At 37.6% G+C, this 16926-nt stretch overlaps 1 protein-coding gene across 1 annotated transcript in view; it reads left to right on the forward strand.

The window, feature by feature from the left end:
• Window positions 1–1698: 1698 nt before the first annotated feature.
• Aqr (aquarius intron-binding spliceosomal factor) overlaps window positions 1699–16926 on the forward strand; it is a 76087-nt gene continuing 60859 nt past the window's right edge. Inside the window, exons 1-5 of the mRNA XM_038330896.2 lie at window positions 1699–1949; window positions 6054–6110; window positions 8026–8066; window positions 11229–11264; window positions 13567–13687. Coding sequence (XP_038186824.1) covers window positions 1875–1949; window positions 6054–6110; window positions 8026–8066; window positions 11229–11264; window positions 13567–13687 — 330 coding nt within the window. The 5' untranslated portion in view covers window positions 1699–1874. The remainder of the gene's footprint in view (window positions 1950–6053; window positions 6111–8025; window positions 8067–11228; window positions 11265–13566; window positions 13688–16926) is intronic.

The following is a 16926-nucleotide window of genomic DNA, read 5'->3' on the forward strand; positions in this document are numbered from 1 at the left end:
TGATCAGTAGAAGTCTTTTACTTGCCCCATTCCTGGTCTTTGTGGTATTCTTGTCCTCTTATCACACGGAAGTACTTAACACCAATGGCATCCTTGCTTTTGAAGACCTTTCCTGACTCCAGGGTGTGTTTTTTTATTATTTAAGAAGATATTATAGGAGATGTGGTAGCTGCAGGGAAGTATAGAGATAACAGTTTCAGATGATCAAGATTCATCATCAAAGCCATTAGAAACCCCGCACTACAATTTTATAGGTGCTACATTTGGAGATAAGGTGTCAGTGGTTATTTTACATCCAGGTTCCTTAGAATTTAAAATTGTAAGCTTGCAGATTTTTAGTTATACCTCTAGAAATAAGGAGCAAAATATGGAGTGGCAAATAATACCTTATGTACTTAATCTCCAGACCCACAGCTAATGTTTTTCAAACTATTAATTTTGGGTAGGGCACTACATATCATAAAATTAAAAGAGAGAATGAGTTTCTAGTCTCCTGTCTATATTTCTCCAGCGAGAACTTACTAGAGGTAACCATTTAACCTGTGTATGAATTTGTAAATAGTAGGTGTGTGCAAATGCGAGAAGTATAAAATAAGTGACTGAATAAAAACTAGATGAAAGTTTAGAACAGGTATTTCCCTAGTGAAGATATATGCATAACACACACAAAAGGATACTCAGCATTACTAGTCATTAGAGAAATATGAATTAGAACCATAATGTGATGTACCTATTAAAATGGCTAAAGAATTTTAACACTATCTATTTTAAATGTTGGTGGGAAAAAGAAGACAACACAAATCTCAAATGTTAGTGAGGTACAGCTACTTTGGAAGACAGAAGCCTCTTTAAAAGGTGAACAAACACACTTATCATAGAGCTTACACATCTAGTGTGTTACTTCAGAGGAAATGTATCTCTCCATAATGGCTAACAATCACTTGTAGAGGATTTGTTTATAGTAGTCTAGAACTAGCAGCAATTTCAATGCCTATCAACAGATTACTAAATTCATGAACTGTGCTGTCTGAAAAAATTAATTTATTTAGCAATAAAATTGAATCAGTGACTGATACGAGCAACAACATAGATGCATCTCAAAATAATTTTGGGTGAACAAAGAAAAAGATATATTCTAAAATTTATATACAATAGTCTCTTTTTTCTCAAAAAAATTTACATAAAACTTAAATAAAATTCTCTAATGAACAGTGGCACAGAGGATCAATATCGACAGAAGGCTGAGTGAGAAGTGATGTAAGGTTGAAAGCACAATAGCACATAGTAACTTTTAAGGGCATTGGACAATTTCATTGTCATGATTTTGGTGATGCTTTAATAGATACACAACCATTTCAAAATGTACCACATTTTACACTCTTGTGTTTATTGTATGACAATCAATACTTCTAGACAGCTGTTAAGGCCACGGAATGCCTTGAGTGAGTATGTTTTTTATACTACGTCTTTCTTTAGCATCCAAAGAAACCCAAAATCCTATTCTTCCAACTCCCATTTTTACTAACCAAGTCCAACACTATTTATCCGGTCGCTATTACCCTAATTCCGCATGCTGGGTGTTATCTCTCCACCTTCCATTAGGGGACGATAAAGAAACAGGTAAAATCTGTTGGCTTTCTAGCTAGGGTTTAACGCTTGCCCTAACTTCCGGGCCTACTAGTTCTGCTTCCGGGGGGAACGCCGGGATTCTCTCACAGGTTCCCAGCGGAACTGTGAGAGAGTCCAGGGTGTCCGGGCCGGGCGCTTTCTGCAGTTCGGGGCGAGACATCACGACGGCTGCTTGAAAGCTTTCTGGAGTCGCCGCTGCGAGCGCGGGCCTCTGGTCTGCACCGGAGCCGCGGGCGACTGCTGCGATGGCGGCCCCTGCGCAGCCCAAGAAAATCGTGGCCCCCACGGTGTCCCAAATCAACGCGGAGTTCGTCACCCAGGTGAGCCCCGGCGGGTCGGCCTGGGTTAGCGGGGAGGAAACAGGCCCATGTCCTGAGGCCGGACTTGGGATTGTCCTTGATACCTTGTGTACGTGCAAGTTACTAGTTAAACATTGGAAATGCCACGCACAGAGAGGCTGCTCCGCGTTGACAGAAAAGAGACGACAAAACGTGTGTTTGAATAGAATTTTGTTAACTTGACACGACTTCCTCTACAAGTAGATCCGTCTATGAACTTTAATTATTTCTGGAGCTATCATTTGGAGACAGCAAAGCCAATCCTGGGCCTTCAACCTTTCCCACTCATGTTAGTGTCTTTAGAAATTATTCTTTGGTAGGTTCGTGAGTAAGTGCGGAAGTTTTTAAGCCCACCCGCTTCTCTCCCGTCTCAGCAGATTTGTCAGGGCAGAATCCTAGAAGCTGTTCCCATTCACTTAGCTCTTGCATGACGACATGCTAACTTGTCAGTTTCTGGACCTCTCTCCCCCTCCACTTTAAGGCTTCTTGATCTGACATACTTTCTCCTGTTCTCCTGCAGTCCGTTCTTCAGGTTGCTTCACAGTGCACATGGGCGTAAAGCTGCCTACGTCACTTGTTTTCCTAAAACTCCTCACCAATGGTTTTGATTGCCCCAGGGATAATGATAAATCTTTGAAAGTGCTGTGCTTTTACTTAAAGTGTCCTTGCTCACGCCTCTCCCATTCTCACTTTGAGCTTTCGCCACTATAAGCTTCAGTGACTTCAGTGTGCCATGGTAACTTCTACCTGACTTTCTGGACATTGTTCCCGCTCTTCGGAATCCCGACTTAACCTGTTTTCTTTACATTACATTAGACAGGCTATTCCTGACTTCTTAAACTCCATTAAAGTTCAGTGCAGATGAGCAGCCAGCTTGAGAGAGAACATGGAAACAGTGCAGGCAGTGTCAAGTGCTGATGCGTGAAGTTTGAATGTAAAGAGAGCTACAGTGGCTGGAATATATGAACTGAGAGGGAAAATGGATTAGGAGTGGCAGTACATTCCTTTAATTGCCTACAAGTGAGAGGTGAAGACCAGGGGAATGGAAGTTCAAGGCCAGCCTTATCTACATTGCAAGTTTGAGGCCAGCATAGGGTTTGTGAGACCCTGTCCCAAACATCAACAGCCAAAACCAAAGAAAAAGGCGGAGAATTACCAATTAGGAGAGGAGTATGAAGCAATATGTGGGGACTAGCTCATGTACAATTTGAGAGGACAAATAGGTTTGTATTTTCTTCTAAATCCAGTGGCTTTGCATTGCAACCTGGTGAATGGTATTGTTAGAATATCAGCTTACTAAAATATGGATATTAGGTGGGGAGAAGGGAGCAAAAGTAGTTCTAGGGATAGCGATAGTGTTAGTATACAGTATATATGAGAGATTGGAGAGCCTCAGCTGTTCAAGTTAAAAGGCTGGTTTTCTTCTCAAGTTGAGACAGATTGACTTGGTCATAGATTGTGGAGTAAAGATATTAATTAAGAAGGCCTTGAACAGCTGCGTGGTTGTTTTGGCATAAACTAGATGGAAAAGGTTGGTTGCTTTGGCATATCAAGAGTACAGTTTTGACTATGTTAACTGTGATATGCATTTAGTTGTATATATTGAAAGAGCTCTTGAATATGAGGATAAGCACATTGATATTAACTCAGACCAAATTGAAACTGTAGGATGGAATGCGTATTTATTCTGTCATGTGTTAGGTTGGGAGAGTTGAGCTAGAAACCGGTTGTTTATTCTCCATGCACTCCTGAACACCTGCATTGTATTAGACACGTGGAGTGTGTTTAGTATGTATTTGGAATGCGTGGACAAGTCGGTCCATGAACAGATGGATGCAGTCATTGAGAAGTATTGAGAAGAAGGAGGATTGAGTGGTAATGATAACAAGAATTAATGTCTGGGACTTGCCATGTGCTATTTGTCTAAGCTGCAAAGAAAGGTTATCCTTGCTTTCACTGAGTCTGTGGTCTTTGGAAGAAGATCTGGAGAAACTTAAAGTTTAATATGCAAAATGCCAGAGTAGAAATGTGAAGGAAGTGGTTTGAAGACATAATTTAAATTGCTTGTATTTGTCTAAGGGTTTTGCCAAAGGGGTGACCTCAAAGTGTGGAAATCTGTCATGGGTAAGTGATGTGTTGGGGTTTGATGCATGACCTCTTCTGTGAGTTGATTTCTGAGCCTCTGACACCTGCCCAGGAAGGGTCTTGTCTTGTGTATTAAACAAATGATCAAGAAGTTAAAGCATTGCTAAGTTCTGACTCTGTGACCGTGCTTTTTTTTTCTTTTCTCTTTTTACTTTCCCTTATATCTTTCTGTGATGTTTCTCCTGAGCAGTTTGTGCTGTCCTGGTTGTACTAAGTGGAGAGTGGAGAGTTTGCATTTTACATAAGGCAGGGCAGTTAAGGGATGGTGTCTGAGATTGTAGCTTAAACTCCAACGAAAAGGTAAGACTTGAAAGTAAAGAGACATGATGCTTAATAAATAGAGAACAAACTCTAGGACAGAGTTCAAAACTACCCAGAGAAACCCTGTCTCAAAAACAAGAAAGAAAAAGAAGGAAGGGAAGAAAGGCAGGCTTCATGGAAAAGTAACATTTCAGCCTTGGCTTCATTTGTTCCTTTATCTTATTTATTTATTTATCCATCCATCCATTCATTTATTTATTTATTTATTTATTTATTTATTTATTTATTTATTATGTATAAACATTCTGCCTCCATGTATGCCTGCACACCAGAAGAGGGCACCTGATCTCATAACAGATGGTTGTGAGCCACCATGTGGTTGCTGGGAATTGAACTCAGGACCTCTGGAAGAGCAGCCAGTGCTCTTAACCTCTGAGCCATCTCTCCAGCACCTGTTCATTTATCTTTTCATATGTGTATTTTTCTATCTATATAGCAGACATTTAAGTACCACCAGTATGCCAGACAATGCAGTTACCTTCTCATAAATCTATTGAATCTTTGCGCTTGCTAGAGTTTCTTTGTTTGTTTGTATTTTTTCAGGCAGGGTTTCTCTGTGTAACAGCCCTAGTTGACCTGGAACTAGTTAGTCAACAGCTGGGTAAGTATTAAAAACCAGTTCCAAAATCTTCAGGAAAGTTGATATGTAAAGAAATGGCCAGATTGGCCTCGAACTCACAAGAGATCCACCTGCCTCTGCCTCCCTAGTGCTGGGATTAAAGGCTTGCACTACCACCACCTGGCGAATTTCCATTTTTTAAAAGGATTTTATTTGGTTTTAAAAAAATCAGCATGAAGTGTTAAGTTTTTTTAATTTTTATTTTTAATCATGTGCTGGGTGGAGTGGTGTGTGTGTGTGTGTGTGTGTGTGTGTGTGTATGTGTAGTGACCTATGGAGAACAGAAGAGGCCCTCAGATCCCCTAGAATGGGAGTTGGAGGAAATTGTAAGCCACCCAGCATGTTAATCGGGTTGGAACCCAGGTCCTCTGAAAGTGCTCTTAATTACTGAGTCATTTCTCCACTCCTAGTCCACAGTTCTTGACAGGTGGACAGTCCACTTCAATTTCTAGAGAGATTATGTATCTGTATTCAAATTTCTAAGTGAAATTTAACCTACTAAAATATAAAACACCAACTTTTATATCCTCTGAATAACTAACCTTTATATTATAGTTTCTTAAAGATTTGGTCTACTTATGTCTGGGTGTATAGTAATCATTTAAAGGTTTATTTCTTTACATATCAACTTTCCTGAAGATTTTGGAATTGGTTTTTAATACTTACCCAGCTGTTGACTAACTAATCATAGGCAGCTCACTAAATCTTTTGAGCCCTTGGATTTCTTTATGAGTAATCCAAAACCATTTTTACTTTGATTATAAACAAACCATACTGCTTGCCAGGGGTTTCAGAAAAGAGATATTTTGTTATCTCTGCTATTTATTACATTGGGGCCAAGGATCATAACTAAATTGTATACTTACATGGTACCTTTAAAACTGCCCAGTTCCCTAATCCTACATCTGCTTTGTTAAGAAACAACTTTGTATCTGTCTAAGTGGTTCAGTGGTGTGGATCTGGAATTTAATGTTTCTACTGTTTGTTTGAATTTTTTGCAGTTAGCATGTAAATACTGGGCTCCTCACATCAAGAAGAAATCACCTTTTGATATAAAAGTAAGTAGTTTTGTTTTACAACATACTTGCACACAGTTGTACTTTTGGTATCTCTTTTTAATGATTAATTCAACAAAAGCTTTCGATTCATTTTTTGAAGTTGAAAATAATGTTTTCATTATCAAACTATTAATTGCTTATATTAGAAATTTTAGAGTCTTTAGAAGTTATGTGTAAGAACATAAAATTCATTACCTAGAGATAATTAGTGTTATCACTTTCTTTTATTTCTTTTAATCCTTTCCAGAAATGTGTCTGTGTAATAATTTCCTCACTTTGGATTCTTAGGTTATTTTAAATATTTTATTATTACAGATGAGCATGCAACAAATATTTTTGTAAATATATGGAAAAATTTATGTGAAAGTTTTGGCTGTTCATTAAAAATAGAATCTTTAGTTTCCCAATGATTTCGGGTTGCTAGACTGAGGCAAAGGAGTCTTAAGGAAGGAGAGAGTGGACACTGTCTTGTCTAGAGTAGACGACTAAGGACAGGACCGTTCAGGGGACTTACATGCCAGCTAAATGGAGGGTTCTTCCTGGAAGTGTCTTGAAAACCAAGCCTGTCCGTGGAGTGTGTGCTGACAATGCGAAGCACGAAACAAGTGATGGCGACTCAGGCCTTAATCTCTGACTGTGTGGATTGAGTTGTGATGCTTTAGGTGGCTTTGTTAAAGCCACACTTAACATAAAGTCGTACTGTATCATTTGAGCTTCAGCGTTTTATTTGTAAATGTGTTTTTGTTTTACCAGTAGTCATATTTTACTCAGGAAGATATTCATGGATACAGAGCACATGATTTAATTTTAATCATTGGCAGAGTAACCTGATCTCAATACGTGGTGTTTGTTTATTTTTACTTTCGTGTGATAGGATCAGGAGTCCTTAGAGTAATTTTCCATTAATAACAAATACCGTGCTGTTACTACCAGATTGATTGAATTGGATCTAGGTACATTAAGCTTTTCTTGATTCAAATTCATATTTCAATCATTTTATGTTAGATAGTTCTAGGTGAAATTATATATGCCCATTCAGAATAGTTTTACTATTTGTTTATATTTAAAACTCATAATTTAATTTTCATAAAAAATAGTGATAGAGAATTCTATCTAGTTCAGACTAGACTTACCCCATCGATATTTGATATATACGCTTTGAGCATGTAAGAAACATTAACAGTAACGCAGCAGTACCACTGGCATCAAAACGCTCTTTACTACCCTTAACATCTGTACTGTGTTTCTATGGTAACCGTAGCTCAACATTCACCACATTCAGAGTTGTAGTAGACATGCATGCCCTGTCTTATTCATGCAACTTTTTATGGTAGTCATTATTTGGGGTCCGTTTCTCAGATAAAGAAACTGACATTAGATAAGTCAGGCATTTGTGGTAGGGTCACAGCCTCCAGCAGTGATGGTTTGCGGCAGTCTTAGAACTCCAGAGCCTGACTTCTGTGTACCCTGGCTCAGCTGACTAGAAATCTTGATGCTGTCGTATCATTTGGATCGTAGGATGTAGCAGTTACCATTTTTTTATGTAATGTCCTCACACTTTTAACTCTCTTTCCACCTGACTTTTGGGAAGCTGTTATGACTTTTAGAATCTAATAGCATCTAAAATCATTTAAAATTAAGTTTCGAAAACATGACTTTATGAGGTACACATCCTGTTTAAAGAGTATTTTAGAGCTGTGTATTTATGTGGATGGATTTTATTATTTCTCTAGTTTAGTTTCTGTTACTTTATAGTTGAGAAATATCATTGCTAAAAAGTCTCTTGTTATTTAAATATTTGATCTTTCTTAAACCAAATTATTTTATAATAAATGAGTCAGTAATTGAAAGCTGTCAGTTTAGATTGAAAAGCAAGGTGTTTGATACATTAAATATTTTTATACTTTTGGAACAGGTAATTGAAGAGATATATGAAAAAGAGATTGTCAAATCAAGGTAGGAATGAGTAATTGTGGTAACTTGGGATTATGTAGACCTTGTGGAATGTGTCTGAGTGTCTGGTTCTGCTCTTAGCTTGCGAAGGATCTTTTTATTTTCTGTTCTGCTCATTGGGGTCTTGATGGCAAGAATGTTTCTGTGCTGGTATTTATGACTCATGTATTACCTCTCTGTCTTTTTGTTCAGGGTCCAGTCAGAGGGATTAAACCCCACACAGTTAATTTGGTTTTTGAAGGACCAAGATAGATAGATAGATAGATAGATAGATAGATAGATAGATAGATAGATAGATAGATAGATAGATAGATTGAGCATAAATTTATTTCAGGTTCACTAATAATTTTCTTACTATTTCTGATAAATCTTCTAAAATACACTCTTAAAAATTATAAAACTAAGATGTAAATTCAAAATAATTATTATATACACTACATAAAACCAAGGCATAGTTAGTTATTTTTTAATTATATACATAAAGGAGTGATTAACAAGACTTTCCTGTTCCTATCCACATTGTCTTTAGCTTTGTGTGAGATTTTTATCTTCCCTGCCCCACCTCACACAGAAGGGTTTAGACAGTGCATTCGCTCATGGGAGGCTTTAAAAGAAGCTAACCATGTAGATTGGTCATCTTTCCACGTATTTACTTGTAGATATTTATGCCCAGTTAATTTTTTTGTTTGTTTATTGTTTTGTTTTTTGAGACTTGTCCTGGAATTCGCTCCATAGACCAGGCTGACCTCGAATTTACAGAGATCTGCCTCTCGAGTGTTGGAGTTAAAGGCGTGCGCCACCACTGCCTGGTCACAGTTACTATTTTTAAAATATAGTTGTCTAAATGCTGTAATTTTATAATTGGTTTTTAGATAAAGTCTTGTAGAGCACAAGGCTGGCCTTCATCTTGTGATCCTGCTATCTTAGCTTCCTAAGTGTGGGGATTACACTTGTGTGCCATGCATGCTCAAATTTTGTAGAATCTTTTGATTGTTTTTTTTTTTTTAATGTGGTTAAGTCTTAAAAAAGTAAATTTCACTAAATAATTTGAAGGCAAAAATAAGGCAGTGTCAAAGTAGGGCAGTGGTTTTAATGGGTCATTTGTGAGCCTGTTTAGAATTTTTTATGACATAAATTTCAAAATACATTTAAATCTTTAAATGAACAGTGTTTTAGACTAGTGCCTGAAGACATTATTTTGCTGAGCAATGTGTCATCTTGAGTATCTAGGGAATGCTCAATGTAATGTAACTTTATTAATGGTTATAATGCACTGCCAAAATAGACTGTTTATAGTCATAGGAACCGTTGAATATCATAGTACTCATAAGTTATTCAGATCTTAATATTCTTATCTAAAAATAGATTCTTCTGAGATGTCAGAACTACATCTTAAAAGCCCTTTGCCTGGTCACGGTTAGCATGGCTTATTGCACAACGCATCCGCTTTTGCTCTGTCTTGCAGTGTCAGTCTGAAGCGGCTTTTACTATATTCCATGCAACTTCTGTTTAAAGCAGGAGTCATTGCTGCTTGAGCATTTGCTGTGTGCTGGCTGTGTTCTAAGTGTGTTGCATACGGAGTGCATTTACCCCCACCCCAAACTATTAGGTACTATTCCTGCATATGGTTGAGGAGCTTGCTTGGTATTGCCTAGTAATTGAGGCACCGACCTATTTCCTTGGCTCTTATCCAATACTTTATTTTTTAATAGGAATAGCATCCATTTTCTTCTAGGATCTATTAATTTATACCCTTTGGCATTATTCTTAATCCTGTTATGAATCCACCAGGTAGGTTTTCTGCTGGAAAAATAAAAGTAACTTAACAAATACTTTATTTTGCCCCTTTGTATTTATCTTTATTTGAAATGTACAATCTTTTATTTTGAAACATGACACTGAAAAGATTTAGTATATCCTTTAGATTATAATATTTCCACAAAGAAAACTTGAATTTCGTCAGAACTCTAGAAGACAGTTTATTTCTTCCTCTAACATCTTAATTCATAAGTGAAAGATAATGAAAAATAATTACTCTAGTCTTGCTTTTTATTTTTTATTTTTTAACTTTAAATAAACAGATTTGGGCCAGCCTGATGCCTCACCAGGTAACACTTGCCACACAGATCTGGAGGCTTAAGTTCAATCCCTGGAAGCAACTCCATAAAGTTGTCTCCTGACCCCCACATACATTGTATGTGTGCCCACACATGCAGATCACACATTCATATGATAGAGCCCTTTTTAAACATTTGAAAATATATTTTTCTCTTTATATAGTTTTCAGATGTGGTTGTGAGGGTGCTGTACAACTCCAAACTCCATGTTTTAATACAATTACATCCTAGAAGGATGTATGGTAATAAAGCAATTTCCATGTCTGCTTACTGTTTCTTTATCAGCTGCATGTGATTGCCAGTGGCATCAATGGACCTAGTTTGTTATACACAATTGCCCAACTGTGGTTGGATTTATGAAATGTGTGTTATATTTTGAGCACAGTGTCATGCTTAATGTATGTTGTCGGTCAATATTGGTAACTTAGAAAAATACAAACCCTTCTTGGTATTTATATTTGTGATTATTATTTGTAGCTTTTATATCCCCAAAACTCTTCCGATCTAGTGTCTATTGCCTAGGGTGGTTTTTCTCTCTTATACATACACCTTTAATTAAGCTGCCAGAGTATGTTTCTTAAGGTGTCACATCCGCTCTGTAGCCTTCCAGAACTGTAGAAGCTAATGCTTTGTCATTGTTCCTCCCGCTTTTTGCTTTTGTACGGTAAAACCATTCATTTTGTCCTTGCTAATGTTTTGTGACGGTGTACTTGGTGAAACTGTTTAAGAGATCAGAATACAGTAGAATAGGATTTTGGCAGGGTAAAGGTCTCCTAGGGAGTTATAAATTTAATTTTCAAATCTGGAAACTGCCATCTAGTGGCAGTTTTCTGGTCTCGGTACTTTATTCCCAATATTAGAAAATAATTAAAACAAAAGCAGCCGTTCTAACTGCCTCTGGAGCAGTGCTTTTGGCCTTTGTGAGCTGATGTTGTAAAATCTGGTGCATCATTTAATTTGATTACAAAAGATTCCAAATGAATGAGGATTGGGATCTCTGAAATGTTTCTGTTTTCTATTTCAAAGTTGGTTCTTTTTATGTTTTTAGGTTTGCCATCAGGAAAATAATGCTGTTGGAATTTAGGTGAGTGAAAAGGTGTTGCACAGAGGGTGGCCTGTGAGTAAAAACTCCCTTTGCAGCAACGAAAATACTTCTGTAGCCTTCAGGAAGCGTGCATGGATTCAGGTTGTATTTAGCATGTACAAGGCCATGGTTTGATTCCCAATAACAAATACAATCTAAATTCATGACTATTTATATTTTATGATGGTCTAATTTGATATTTCCCTTGTTTTGAGAGATAACCTTATTATCAGGGTAACTTTTATTTTGAGATGGTCTTCACTAGTTATACATGGTCTGTGGGAATAAATCAGGATTTATTCTGGAACCATTTTCTTCCTTCCCAGCTGAAATTTTGTGAATAAGTAAGACACCATTATTCAGCCAGGCGGTGGTGGCGCACACCTTTAATCCCAGCATTCGGGAGGCAGAGGCAGGCGGATCTCTGAGTTCGAGGCCAGCCTGGTCTACAAGAGCTAGTTCCAGGACAGGCTCTAGAAACTACAGGGAAACCCTGTCTCGAAAAAAAACAAAACAAAACAAAACAAAAGACACCATTATTCAAACCTAGCTACTGCTATGTAAATGTTTCAAACACTAGAAAATGTAACCTTTTTCCAAATTGCTAAACATTACTCATGTTCAGCATGGGCCACACATCTGACCCATATCCCTAGCCCAAGAACAGGTTTGGTTTTTTGTTTTGGTTTGTTTTTTGTTTTCTTGACAAAAGCTCTCTCCAAGCTATGGTGTCTTTAAGGCCTTTAATCCCAGTGCTCTGGAAGCAGAGGCTCGGTGGACCTCTGAGTTCAAGACAAGCTACTGGTCTACAGAGTGAGTTCCTCAACAGTCAAAGCTACAAAGCTACACAGAGACCCTGTCTTAGAGAGACAGACAGAGAAACAGAAAGAGAATCTCTCTATGTAGTTTTGGCTATCCTGAAACTCAGATTCGCCATCCTCTGTTCCTGAGTGCTAGGATTAAAAGTGTGTGCCACCATGTCATGCTTACATACAACTTTTGATTATGAAGATATAAGAGAGTATGCTACATGTAGGTTTGGCTAGCATGTAAAACTGAAAACAGAAGTACTATTCAGCATAGAGTAAACATGTCTTAAGCTAAACAGTGCTAAATGTTTTGTATACACATCACTCATAGTCACTCTGAAATTGAGACATTATCCTCTCTAATTACTGGAACAAACAGAGGTCACAGGTGTTTTCAAAATGATGCAATTAAGTGAATGGTAGAGGTGGGATATCTGTGTCCGATGCCAAAGCTCAAAGTACTGTCTAACTTATGTTTGGAAAGTCATAAGTACTTAAAGGCATTTACTCATCTATTCATAAGACTAAAATAAGAATTTTGGTACCCAGAGGGGAAAATGTCAATTACTTTGGAAACTGAATTACCTTTTGGGGTTTTTTATTTTTGGGGTTTTTTGTTTTTGTTTTTGTTGTTGTTTGGTTTGGTTTGGTTTGGTTTTTCAAGACAGGGTTTCTCTGTAGCTTTGGAGCCTGTCCTGGAATTAGCTCTTTTAAACCAGGCTGGCCTTGAACTGGCCAGGCCTGTCTCTCCTGAGCTGGGATTAAAGGTGTGCACCACCACTGCCTGGCGAATTAATTTTTAAATTATGTTTTATGAAGCCTCTTTTTGACTAAGTGTTATAAGTCATTTTTTTTTCTGAGAATCAACTTAGTCTATAGTTAATATCTGTGCAGTGGCTTTACTCTCACTTGTGTGCCCCTGCAGGTTAGGGGTCTTCAGGGTTGGCTGATTTTATACATCAGTGGATGAGTGGGATTCTCTTGTTACCACGACAAAGTACTTGGCATGCCATTTAAGACAGGAAGGGTTTGGTTTGACTCACATGAAGGCATGGAGGTAAAAGCAGCTGTAGTTCCAGTCACACCATTGCCTCCACTGTCAGCAAACAGGGAAATGAGGACTGGTGCTCAGCGCACTTTGTACTTTTTCTTTTTTCATTCAGTCCAAGATGTCTACATTCCTCATTTAAATATCTCTGTAAACATTCTCACAGACACACCAAAAAGTATGTCTCCTAGGTGATTCTAAATTTAGTCAAGTTACCAATAAAGATTTGAACATAACCATCCGTTGACATCTTCTTGCTTGGAAGTGCAATCTGTCATTCGTGGAGCCACGGTTTCTAGATGTAAGGTTACAGAAGAAGCACCAGTGCGGAGTACAGGGAACTCTGTGAAAGACGTAGAAATAATCCTCTTTTCAGGTGTGTTATGCAGTACAGTGCCTGTGATAACTAATGAAATATTCTATGCATTTTTTTATCTCTTTACAGTCAATATCTTGAAAATTATCTTTGGATGAATTATTCTCCAGAAGTTTCCAGCAAGGCCTATTTAATGTCGATCTGCTGTATGGTGAATGAGAAGTTCAGAGAAAATGTCCCAGCCTGGGAGGTAAACACAAAACCGAGTCATTTCACAGCTCTCTCTCTGGCCCCCTTAAGCCATTGCAGAGTAGCAGAGTCTTCCTGATAGCGGGTATCCCCTTAGGGTGGGAGATCACACAACAGTAAAGTACTAGGACACAAAGAATGGATGTATGAGAGGTCCTGCTAGTTTTCTTCTGACTGTACTACTTGCAGCTGGTTTTCTAGGGCTTAGATAATAAGAATGTAGAGTTCGTTTTCTGTGTTGTGATTGAAACAGAGAATGACATTTGGAGCTGGCAAAGCGCAAGTTGTATTGGGAACTCTAGGATGAAGTGGTTTCCGAAGTGAGAAATTGTTTAAGATTAAGTTTAGAATTGTTAAGATTAAAACATGGACATTTCTCTCAAATACTGACTGTATCCCAGGGCACATTTGAGCTCAGGTTAAACTATGGCTCCTGAGATTTGCCAGAAATAAACAAACAAACAAAAAAACAGTTTCACCATTTTGAGCCAAGTTGGAAACAAGCTTTATTTAAATATTAAATACTGACCAAGATGGGCTTTGTTCAGGACCATTCGCTGGAACTTCCAGCTGAATGGCCCCTAGACACATGTTGCAGAGCTATTTAATGACAAACCCATACAGTCACCATACTTCCTCATAAGGCTTTTGCTATTGTTTTCTAAGAACTACAACTCCCAGAATCCCAGGAAGTTACCTGGTTCTTGGGCAGGTAGGGCTTACAGGTTAATCTAGGGTGTTACAAGATATCCTAGGGATCTCAGAAAATTGCTTCAAATGATTATAGCAAGGAAGAGAGAATTTTTTTTAAGTCAGGTAGTAATTTCACCAATTGATAAAATATAGAGACAACTTTAGTGATTAGAGTTTGAAATAAAGGAATAACAGGGCAGGAATTCCTCCGTTTTGCACAAAGATGCATTCTAGGACCCTAGTAGATATCACTTCAGATGACAGTACCTATAAACACATATGCACACACACTTTACTATGGAGTAGCGTGTGTGTGTGTATGTATGTATGTATTTATGTATATGCACTCATACTCTCCCTCTCTATATACACACATGCACACACACACGCACACACACACACATACTTTCTCTATACACACACATACTTTTCTATGGAGTAGCATATAAATATATATGTTTATATATCACACATCTCTCTCTCTATATATATATATACACACACATATATATATACACACATTCTTTCTCAACACACACACATTCCTGTAGAATAGTATATAAATTTATATGTGTATATTTATGCACACGTATCTCCATACATACATACATACATATTCACACACACATTATTTCTCTACACACACACATTCCTATGGAGTAGTATATAAATATATATGTGTATATATATGCACACGTATCTCTTTATGTATACATACATACATACATATACACACACACACATTATTTCTCTACACACACACACTTTCCTATGGAGTAATTAGGATAAAGTTCTATCTATAAATTGTGCAGTGTAAGAGATCAATAGTGACTAATAAAATAGAATTATTCTATACTAGTCTTAAATTGTCAGGATCACTTTTGTACTGTGTAGTGATTATTACAGAAAATAAGGGTTAAGGGAAATCAGTCTGCCCACTGAGAAGGCAGAGTGTCTAGTGGGCACATAGCTTATGTAGACTGAGTGCCAGGGTGTGGTCAGTCCAGGCCACATAAGCACTGGTTCATCATATTCCTTAGGACAGTGTATTGTTGAAAACAAATGAATTGCTTCTTTCTAGAATTTTCCCTTTAATAATTTTAGACTGTAGATGGTACAGGTAACTGAAATCGCAGAAAAACAATATGGATAAAATGCTACTATCATAGATTCAGAGGACATACAAGATTTAAAAATAAAAAACTGATTGGGTTTGATAATTGAAGTAGCATTAAGGAAGTGTATTAATTATCAATAACTTACCAAACATAGGCAACTGAAAATAGGTGATGGTATCACTTACTGTAAAGGAGTAGAGGAATTGAAGACACTGGGAGCTTTTTTAGTTTAAGTGTTACAGTTTAAATTACCTTTTTGATCTGGTATTTTATGTGCATTGGTGTGAAGGTGTCAGATTCCCGGGAACTGCAGTTACACACAGGTGGGTGCTGGGAATTGAACCCGGGTCGTCTGGAAGAAGAGTCACTGCTCTTAACCACTGAGCCATCTCTCCAGCTCCCTGAAGATGTATCTTTAGAATCATGAGCGTAGGATAATGTGAGTTGGGGAAGAACAGTGGACCAGAACTTGAGGTACAGAGTTCTCTTAAAGTTACAGGAAGTTAACTACAGTAACAAGCACCTCAGGAGCTAGGATGTAGTTCAGTGGTAGAGCACTTTCTTAGCATGCAAAGTCCTGGAAGGAGAAAGAAACCGAGGATAAGGGTTATTTGGGCTTAACTGCCATTAGTATCATGGGAAATGTTGGTAGAGGTTGGTTTAGGGAAATAAATGGAAGCAACTAGAATAACCACACATCTCTTTCACTTATGTGTGGCAATAAGTAGCAGGGCCTTGAATATATTTATGTTATTTGCATTCTAAGTGTCAAGAACTGGTATAGAGCAGGAGAAACAGATTAATTACAGCATGAAAACTATAGGTTTTCTCAAAGATGTAGTTGTTTTGTTCAAATTAAGGGAATGAAAATATTCCAAAATCTTAATAAGAGAATAAACCTTTATCTAAGTAATAAGAACAAGTAAGAGAATTGAAGTCATTATTCTGTTAGCTTTAGGTCTCTCATAGCCCTGTCAAAAAAAATTCTATTTGACTTACTATCATATTCATTACTTCTCTTATCACATATACAATAATCATGTAATGATTTAATTTTGTTTGTTTGTTTTTGTTTTTTGAGGCAGGGTTTCTCTGTAGCTTTGGAGCCTGTCCTGGAACTAGCTCTTGTAGACCAGGCTGGCCTTAAACTCAGAGATCTGCTTGCCTCTGCCTCCCGAGTGCTGGGATTAAAGGCGTGTGCCACCACTGCCCAGCTGGTTAAATTTTGTTAATACATTCCTAAAACCCCCACCAGCACTTCTTTAAGGAAGAAAAATGCAAACAAGAGCTCTAAGTGAATTATTTGTTAGTTTTTTTTCTTTTTCTTTTCTTTTTTTTTTTTTTTTTGCGACAGGGTTTCTCTATGTAGCTATGACTGTCTTGGAACTCACTCTGTAGACCAGGTTGACCAGAAACTCAGACACCCACT

This window comes from Arvicola amphibius, chromosome 5 (assembly GCF_903992535.2).
Source record: "Arvicola amphibius chromosome 5, mArvAmp1.2, whole genome shotgun sequence".
Taxonomy (NCBI): domain Eukaryota; kingdom Metazoa; phylum Chordata; class Mammalia; order Rodentia; family Cricetidae; genus Arvicola; species Arvicola amphibius.